At 27.8% G+C, this 10,492-nt stretch overlaps 1 protein-coding gene across 1 annotated transcript in view; it reads right to left on the bottom strand.

Moving 5' to 3' along the window:
- The window catches only part of LOC105359394 (protein split ends), an 8,354-nt gene extending 8,082 nt beyond the window's left edge, over positions 1-272 (bottom strand). The window contains exon 1 of the mRNA XM_011495998.1: positions 17-272. Within this exon, the coding sequence (XP_011494300.1) occupies positions 17-34 (18 nt within the window). The 5' untranslated portion in view covers positions 35-272. The remainder of the gene's footprint in view (positions 1-16) is intronic.
- Positions 273-10,492: the final 10,220 nt, after the last annotated feature.

The raw sequence follows: 10,492 nt of genomic DNA, 5'->3' as shown, positions 1-10,492 counted from the left end.
CTAATGACATACGTACCTTCTGTAGGAAGCGCATGGCTGTTGGAAGCTTTTGCCGCAACTCGTTGCACTACTTGCACTCGTTGCTCTCTTGCGTTTGCGGTAGCGCTGCGTTCAGTGCCTCGATACCGGTTCTCCACCTATCCAGTATCCTCGATCTCGAAGCCTTGCACTCCCACTATCTCGCGGCTCGCTCGCGCATCTTCCGTTACAGCTCGGGTGCTCGCTCGTCTGCTAGTCTACGTGTTGTTGCGTCGCGCGGGTACTTAGTACTGAAGCTCGGCGGGTCCGAGTCCGGCGCAGGCTCGCCGATCTCTCGTCGCTCGCGGCGCCTGTCAGGGAAGGGGTTGGGAGATTCTTCTTCCCGGGCCTTTCTCTGGACCAACCGACTAGCCGAGATGACCCAAGTTGAGCGACCCATCGACGAGGCTTCGCACGGAGCTCGCTGCTTCTCCAATCCATTTTTAACAGTGAAAGTTAACAGGGAATGCGAGAACTGCTCGCTTCCGAGGCCACTTTTGTTTAATGACGAGTCTTTTTCGTATTATGATTAAATAGAATCGACTCGAGCACGTTTACCACCCGAATTATCCTTTATATTATGCCGACAATATATGCCGACATCGTTTCGGTCGAATTTTTGTCTATTTTTTATTTTTTTCTTTTTGCCAATGGGATATTCGTTTTTCCACGCATACTCCAGTTCAATGACATGGAACAATCGTAATCTGTATTTGTCAATTTATTTGAAAAATTGTTTATACTTATGGCTTATGATAGCTGCAAATTTACAATAAAAACTATGCCTGTAAATCGCCTGTAACAGCAGCCTGTGCCAATAACAGATTTATTTATACTTCTTTCAATATTGATCAATATATGATCATTAAGTAGCAATTAATTAGATACATTACCTACTTAAATACATGCTAATTTCTTGAATTCTATAGCACAGTAATTGCCAATATTATAATAAATTATAAGAATTTAAGCGACTTTTTTATTTCTCGATAAAGGATTTCGAAAATTTAATTTTGATTAATTATTATTATTATTTTTTTTTTTAAAACAATATCATATTATATATGCTAATTGGTACAAACACACAAACTCACACACACACACACACACACACACACACACACACACACATCAAATGATCAGATTATATAAATGACTGTTCGAGAATTATTTTTATTAATTTAAAATATATTGGAATATTTTAATAGTTTAATAGATTCATTACGGTAATTATTTCCAAATTACATGATGCACAGGTGAATTAAGCCTTATTACATATAATAAACAGCTTTTATTATTCTTCACTTTTTAGGAATAAATTATTATTTTCCCTATATAATTTGAAAAGCGTATGTCAATTACTTAAGCTATGATGGTAAACGTATGTTTATGTGAATTTGAGAAGTGTTTATTTTCATTTTAATTAAATAGTTCCTAAATTTATTCACTTATGATTTATTTTTGTTGTTAGTTTGTTAATTTTATTTTATAATTTTTATTTTAAAAATTACTGGGATTGAAAGATTTTTAAGAAGGAGAAGCGAATAATGTCACTAAATATTTTTACAATAAATCAGTAGACTAAATATAAAGCGAATAATATGTAATAAAAAATGAAAAAGTTAGCTTTTGTAGAAATTTTTTTTATAATAAAATAACTAACATCTCATACTATACACGTGTAAGATTAAATTTATTAAAATATATAATGATCGTAATAATATGTTCTAAATCAATTGTGTTTTTTATGGATAAATATCAATAAATTTTTATGGACTTCTGTCTGACTAGTGACGAAAATAATTTTAAGGGTTTTTTTTTGGCAAACAGCTTTTCAGATAATTTTCATAGAAGTCAAAAGCGATATCGCAACAGATATTATCCATAGCTATAAAGAAACTTTTCACCTTCATTAAAGCTGAATTTGAGAAAGGAAAAAAATACCCGAGACATTTCTTCCAGGATGGACTATGAAAAAGTTAAATATGTAAGATATCGTGATGTGTACACACGTTCGATTACGTGTACACATACACAGGAACAGATTCAAGCGTTTTTTTATACATGGAGAAAGAATGCTAGAACTTTCATTCATTGCTAATAGTTATTTTCGAGACGTTAATTTCGGTAACGTCAAAGACAAAAAGTATTTCAGGTGAAAATTTTTCATCTATCGTATCTTAACATTCTTCCTTACTTCATGATCATTATCAATTTCGATTTTTAAGCTTCACTATTTTATCGACATTTTATTTTTTATACCAGTTGTTCTATTTCTAATAAGTTAAATATTATATGAATTATCAATTTTCGATGCCAACTGAACTAATTAAATAGCATTAAATGAATAAAGTATTCCCAAAACCAAATATTCAACATGACTATATGGATAATGCCGCGTTAAAATAAAATGTCAGTACTCTGATTTAAATTTCGTATTTATTTAGGAATATATTATTTCACGGTAATTTCGAGATAAATATTTAATGAAATTATAAAATCTCAATAAACAATGCGATGGTAATTAGTATTCTTATATTTCATTGAGACTTTATTGGCCTTGTTATTGATTCACATTGATCAAATATGTTTATTTTTGAAGGATCTATTATTTAAAGTAAAACAGAATCATTCGCGTCTATTATTTCCATTCCAAATAATCTTGACAATAGGAAAGACTATCGTTTATCTTATACTACACTTATGCATGCGTTAATTAGAAGTGTAAGTAGAGGCCTAAGCAATACGCAAGGAGATATTTAAATTTATGAATTATAATCTTCACAATATTATTTGCGTTAATGAATTGATCGGCAATATCGATATATACACGCAAAAACATCATTTTTCCATAGCCTTTCTTGTTTTACGCAAGTTACTATACATATTTCCGGGTGTTATGGAAGTATATAAAGTATTTTTTTTTTTTGACTGCACCTCCTACGCTTTCATGTTATGGAATTGTACAGACAGAGCATTGATTGATTGTGCAAAAAGATTTTAATCGTTTATTTGTATATCACGAATTATTCTTCTATTTTATTGCTTCGACATTCTTATAAATATGGATGTTGTTTTGAAATTCCACAGACGACATTACGGATTATATTTAGCATAAGTCTTATATTTTTTAGAAAATGTCCGTTTATTCTTAAAGATATACGCTTAAAATTTATGGCATATTGCATATACAAAATTATTAGAAAAAAATTAATAATAATTATGGATTTATGCATTTATTTGCCAATTTATTCTTAATCATTTTATAGTTAAAATTATTAAAAATTGTTTACGTAACTATTATTTAAATCATATATGATGATGACTTCTATTAATTCTATCAATATAATATTCATTTGTTGTTGTTGTTGTTGTTGTTGTTGTTATCATAATCATCATCATCATCATCATCTTCGTCATCGTCGTCATCGTCGTCGTCGTCGTCGTCGTCGTCCTCGTCGTCGTCGTCGTCGTCGTCTTCGTCTTCGTCGTCGTCGTCATCATCACCATCATTATTATTATTATTATTATTAATATGAGTATAGAATTAATATTATGAGTATAGAAATTTTTCAATTTTAGCTTTAATGATATTTGAAAGTTGTATACTAAGGTGTCATCTATTCTTAATAAATACATGCATTTAAATGTATTATTATATATTTATAGTATAATCATAGAACTTCTCGTTTATTATTTAATTATATAATGGGGATTTTATGTTCATGTATATTTAACAGTCAAAGTATATATTTAATTATAATTTTCACCACCCCTAGGCATTTAACACATTTACTTCGAAGTTTTTTTTTTCTATTCTTGGAAGTAATTGGTTTATTAAAATACAAAATCTGATTAAAATAACATCGTCAGAGCGAAAAGAAAAAGACGATAAGGTAGCGCATATAGAACTGATTATGTTATGAATAAGATGCCAGCTTGTAAAAAGTTTCCTCTTTTTTTTCAAACATACGAATATTTTCATCATCGACAAAACGTTCACATCAGCGTTTCTATTTTTCCCGACTTCGTAGTAATCATTGTAAAAAGTCATCGAACCTTGCAATGTATTAACTTAGAAAAAATAAAATTAAGTACTTCGGGGAAGCAATTGCAAAGGTCAGCCATAGATACCGCAGATATTTGTTATTGATTATGTATTAATTACATAAAATAAAAACAATAGAAAAATAGTTTTTGTAGTCGGAAAACGCCTTCCTTTTAAGTTACGTTTCATCGGCAATGAGTTGACATAAGCAAGTCTCGGCATTGCTTTAAATACTCACTATGTAGTATCTCATTCGTAATTGTCTTGTTTGTTTTGAATTGCCTGTACATGGTATTTTGTAAACGAGACAGATGGAAAAAGGCGTTACAGCTGCTGCTGTTTGATTTTCTTATGTATAAAAAGTAGCTCAAACTTCTCGTCCTTAGATGCATTCACGAGGTCGTGACTCGGCAGATAAGAGATAGAGCTTGTCTCTAGTTCATCCTTCCCGTCGTTCGACCGTCGGCTCTTTCCATTTTCCTTTCGCCACGCTGGAGAAAGACGCGGCGAGAGTTTCGAAAGGAGCGGAATTTCGGCCGCACGTCGCATATTTTTTTTTTTTTTTTTTTTTTTTTTTTTTTTTTTTTTTTTTTTTTTTTTTTTTTTTTTTTTTTTTTTTTTTTTTTTTTTTCTGTAGCCACTCGATGCGAAGGTATTGGTTGAAGCTATGAGTTGAAAGAGAGCGCGGGACGATCCGTTGACGGCCATTTGGCGAACGTCCCGCGGCCTTTCCTTAACACGTACGCCTATGTGTACACGCGTATGCGTGGCTCCGCTCGTCCTACTTGGGGCCAACTTTCACTTGCGTTACTTGGACATAAGAAGTAGTTGGTGGGGAGAGCCGATGTGTATCGCTGTATATCGTTATGTATCGGCACCGACCTGCAAGGTGATTCCGATAGTGTGCCTTTCGCGCACTCGCGTCTGCAATCATAAACAAATACATAATCGTATCGGGCTTGAATATATGAATTTTATAAGTGTGCATGCTTATTAGTTTCAATGGTGTGTCGTGCATAACTAGTACACCATTTATTCGCTCGTCCTTAATTTTTCATTTTTTTTTTTTTTTTTTTCTTTAGACATATGGTTTTTCGTAGCTTGCGGACTCTACCAATTCAACTAGGAAAATTAAACCAGTTAAACCATAAATCTTTAACAATCATTATCTAATTTCTAGCTTTTAATGCTTTTCAATTACTTGCTGGAGCATTTATTGCAGCTACGTCAGACTATTACGTAAATAAATAAGGTCTTTTAGAGATTTCCTAACGGTTACTTTAATGGTATATTTGTAAACTAGTTACGAAGTGAATTTAAGTTAGTCATGATAAATAATTATTTTATAAAAGTTTAATAGTTTTACATAATACCTTTTTAATTCAACACTATTATAATTAAAATTCATATTAAAAATGAAAAATTTACTAAAATTTGTAGTAAATGGAAGAATTTTTATAGACGTAAGCTTTTTTATTCTTATACAGTCAATTTCCAGTTTATCCCCCTTTTTATATGCAAGAAAACATTAAATTAATTTATGAAATTAAGAACATTTTTCATTAGTAACCTGATTTTCATTAGTTATCTTCAATTAATTGAAAACGCTATTTGAACTTATAAATTAATTTAATGATACTTATTAATACAAAGTTAATGTTAAAATGAAGATGGAATGAGATTAGAATTAAAGAGAAATTTATCAAATATATATTTATATATATAATCAATTTTCTGAGTGATTTTTTAATAAAAGTGAAGTCAACTCAATAAAATAATTTGTTAAAATAAAATTTTTAATTTTTATGAAATCTGAATAACAATTAATGTATAAAGTCATATGAAATAAACTTTCTAATAACAAATATTTCTCGTATTATTTAACAGTGTTTCGCGAGAATTTATATTAAATATTCATTGAATAAATGCTAATCATTTGTGCGCATTGTTATTCGAGCTTTAATGGCTAGATATTATGTACCTATTATATCAATGCTACTCTTATTTACATAACAAAACATGTTTAATGGATTTGCCATTTTCCTGGAATGACAAATTAATATTATAATTAATGCAAATACCATAAATGATGTGGGATTAAAAAAAAAATTTATATTGAATTTTTAGGCTAATCCAACAAACTATGCGAGTTTTGTAAATTTTTGAGACCAAATGTAGACTGAAAGTGTACTTATTGTAGAAAGTTATTGTAGTTGACGTAAACTAATTTCAAAATATTTGTTAAGGTATATAATTGAGTATATTTACTGCATTTCAATATACATGGATATTATAAAAACGGTTTTCAAGTAAATATATATAAAAAAAAAAAACTTGCAACTATAAAAGTTCATTTGTTTCATTTCACTGTATTCTCCTGTTATCTTTTGAAAATTCTTAGATCATTCTATTTATTAATTAAAAATTAAAAATAATTAAATTAATTAAATAATTCAGATTCTTAGATTATTGATCTCAAAGGCGGATAAGTAATATAGTGACGTGATCAACTCATATAAAGAAATTGTTCTAAATTTTTATCGTGATTATTATCAGAAAAGAAATCATTCGAGTGTCAATTAATTGTATGTGAAATCTTCACAAAATATACAATGATTTTTAGGTAATGATAGATAAATTGAGATCGATCTTTTGAAGGTTTGCATTTCACAGCAAATTTGTGTAAATCATTTAACAAAAGCAAACGCGTAAACATTAGATATGCCTTTTAAATTATAATACTAAGCATAAAACTTATAAATTAACAATATATAAAGAATATTTACAAAAGTATATCAATAATTAATTTTCGATAATTAAGAGATTTGATTAGTTCAGAAAATAGTGTGTAATTAAATTAATGCCTTACTTTAATCAAGTTTTCAACAAAAATTTAGATCGAACCGTTTATAAAACGTACAAAATACATAAGAGAAACTAATATAAAAAGCTACGAAAAAGTGAAAGTATTGAAGTATATGAAATAAATTTTATATCGTAATAATACATTAATTGAACATACTTATGGAAGCACCGTTTGCAATTAAAGTAGTTTGCTTTCATGGATGTTGAGCATTATATAGTGAAAAAATTGGTTTTATAATGAGAATTTAACATTTTATACTATTATGTATTCTATTTATTCAACAATTTAATTTATATCTGTTATTGATGAATTGATAAAGTAAGGTGGATTAATAAATTAATTATGATAATAAAATTTGTAAATGTATCAATATCAAATTAAATATAATCCGAAACGAATTATAGTTCCAATGGAAAATATATTCAATCTTGTAAATATATATGAAAATTATGTTATACAATATCACAAAATGCACACAGTGTTAAAGCAAAGTCCATATGTGAAAGTTATTCATATTGTCTATCGTCCCTCACGCATTATCAATCCAGACTATGTCCTAACTTGTATAAGTATATGCAACATTTGACATAGTCTTGATTAGCCCACATAAAGAAATTAACTTGAAATCAATGATAAACTTATAGTCAAGAATATTTTCATCTTAATTTAATGAAAATCGGAAAAGCGAACATTACTTTGTAACTGAACTTGTTTTTAATTGCACAGAATGTTCACGAAAAGCGCCGCGAGGCATAATTATAAAGGCAAATTTTATATAATCATATGTATAAAAATTGCGCCTGCTATGCAGAGACGAAAGTATCGGTATGCATTAATTTCATAAAAGGTGCGTGTGGACTTTCCATTAAAGAGGCGTCTGCATAAGATTGCTTATAACTTTGCAGAGTTGAGTGAGAGAGTCGAGTACGATTTTATAGCAATAGCCGTGATTGAGGTAAAATATGAAAAACGTTCGATGCTATATAAAAACTGTATTATTTTTCCAGTTTATTCAAATGAAAATAGCAAGGATGACAGTAGAGATGCTTCAATAGTGTTTGGTAAACGGATTTCATATGCTTCATTTGCCATTCACCAGCTATTTGCGGCTTCGTCCCTCCCAACTTATTTTCTGGAAATCCAAAAGTTTCTGCAATAATTTTAGAAAAAACATCATTTTTAAATTCTGATTTTCAATCTATTTATTTTCAAATCTACTTTATGTATTATATCAACACTTCATATTTTTATACATATTTATACAAATAAATCATTGTACGTTTATTAACATATTGTAAATTTAAAAATAACTAATACCTTTTGAATATTATATTAAGCATACTGGCATTGTAGCACTTTAATCTTTAATTAGTTTGATAAAATTTTTACTAATTTGTTATTAGTTTTACATATATTTTATGAAATTAAAATTCATATATTCATGAGGTATAAGGAATTTAAGCTTTAAATAAATTTCTTGTTATTAGTTAAGAAAATTGATATATATATATTTATTTATTTATTTAATATATATATATATATATATATATATATATATATATATATATATATTAAATAAATGGGACTGATACTTTAGGATAATAGCATAAAACACCTTATTCTTTCATTTATAAATTCCATTTTTTACTTAAAGTATTTAGAGTTATTATTTTATCAGATTAATTACATTATTTCTTCATTCTATTTAATATATAATATTAGAAGAATGTTTCTTTTTCTTCAAATTATTTCTTTAGACGTTCAAAAAAATGAAGTAATTTATAAATATGGTCATACAATATAGTTCAAAGGAATGCAATGATTAGTTTCAAAATTAGAAACTATAATATTGATGCAGAATTAATTCTTTTATGTACGTTATAGGGCGAAAAATGTAAAAATTCGGTGAGAAAATGTCTAGATTTGGTGTTCTGCGAATATGATTTTCGAACTGACATGGAATAGTGCATATGTATAGTAAAGAAAGACAGAGCGAGCGAAGAAAGAGAGAAAGAGCTAGGTAGGGAAAAGTTAAGAAGAAAAGAAATAGAGAGAAGCTTAACAGTCCGCACGAGTAGTAACGTAACTGCTGAAGAGTGAAAGTAAAGTACGCGCACGCGCAAAGTGGGACATCAGAATTAAACTTGGCAGAACTATTATTATTTGCAAATGCGACAGATGAAATGCATTTATTTGGCATTTCATTTATATGGATTATGATCGCGCGACTTTATCACGTCATCATTTCGATCCTGTCTCTTTTTCCCAAAGACTCCTTTCCTTCTTTATCTTCATATTATCATTTATCATTTCATTAAGTTTTTTCCTCATTTCATCTTTGGCTTTTTATTGGTGGTATTAAGTTAAAATAAGGAAAATGTCATTTTCATACTTAAATTTGCTTTTAAAAGTGGAAATTTATGCTCCTCTCTTTGACATTTTTGTAAGGTAATTGCTCGGTTTTTTGTATTTACCCATGACGAATGTTCAGTATGGATTTCACTTGTCACTGATTTACATTTTTTCATTATGTTGTATGCTATAAAAATTTAGTTAACAGACTATAAGATTGTGAAATGTCAGTTAATTTTTACTAACCCCATTACGTAATAGTTTTTATTTATTTTTAATAAACTCTGTTTTAAACGTTTATCATAACGTTGCTAAATAATTCGATATATTATATTTTATATATAATGCTTTAAATATTATATATTATATTTTTAATCAACTGTAATAAAGCAAAATGTATATTATGTTGGTCAATTAATAAAATTTTATTTTATTCTTTAGATATTATAGTTTGAATAATTTCATGAAATTCTTAATGTCTAATTTTTAAAATAAAATTATTCCGATGATTTCTTAATCAAATATTTTATTAATTTTATCATACATTACGTTAAAATTTTTTCAAACTTAATATTTATTGAGAATAAATTAGAAGTAAAAATTAATAATAAAATAAAAATTACTTGTAATAAATCATCTTCAATTTATATTAAGTGTAAACAAAACAAAAAAAAAAAAAATAAATAAAGAAATTAAGAAAAATGAAAAATAAAAAGTAACAATGATAAATGCACTTGAGCTTCATAAGTAATTTTTAATATTTAGCATTAATATATTTTTTCATAATAAATACTTCATAATAAAATTTAAATTTCCATTTCTTTAAGATGTTTAATATTCATTTGCTTTCTAAAAGGCGATAGTAAATATTGTTGTCATAAAGATTAAAAATAAAAATATGAAAATTAATATTTCATATTAATATATATATATATATATAATATAAATACAATTACAGTAAGAAAATTATTTATAAATGATAGTCAAGATTTAATATCAATTCAATTTAGACAAACTAATTATTTTTGTACAATTCAATATTTACAATATATAAATGATTCCATTTCAGATTACACACATCTAGAAATATGCTTATTGATAGTAGTTTTTCAGTATTAATATTTATAGTCTTCCGAGATGCATTTTACTATTGCTTGTAACTCCTATATATGTATTTTATCAACTCCAAAGATTTTCATAATATTGAC

Source organism: Ceratosolen solmsi, unplaced genomic scaffold (assembly GCF_000503995.2).
Source record: "Ceratosolen solmsi marchali unplaced genomic scaffold, CerSol_1.0 scaffold11, whole genome shotgun sequence".
Classification (NCBI taxonomy): Eukaryota; Metazoa; Arthropoda; class Insecta; order Hymenoptera; family Agaonidae; genus Ceratosolen; species Ceratosolen solmsi.
Note: the sequence above shows the minus strand (reverse complement) of the source record. Positions and strands in the feature narration are given on the sequence as shown.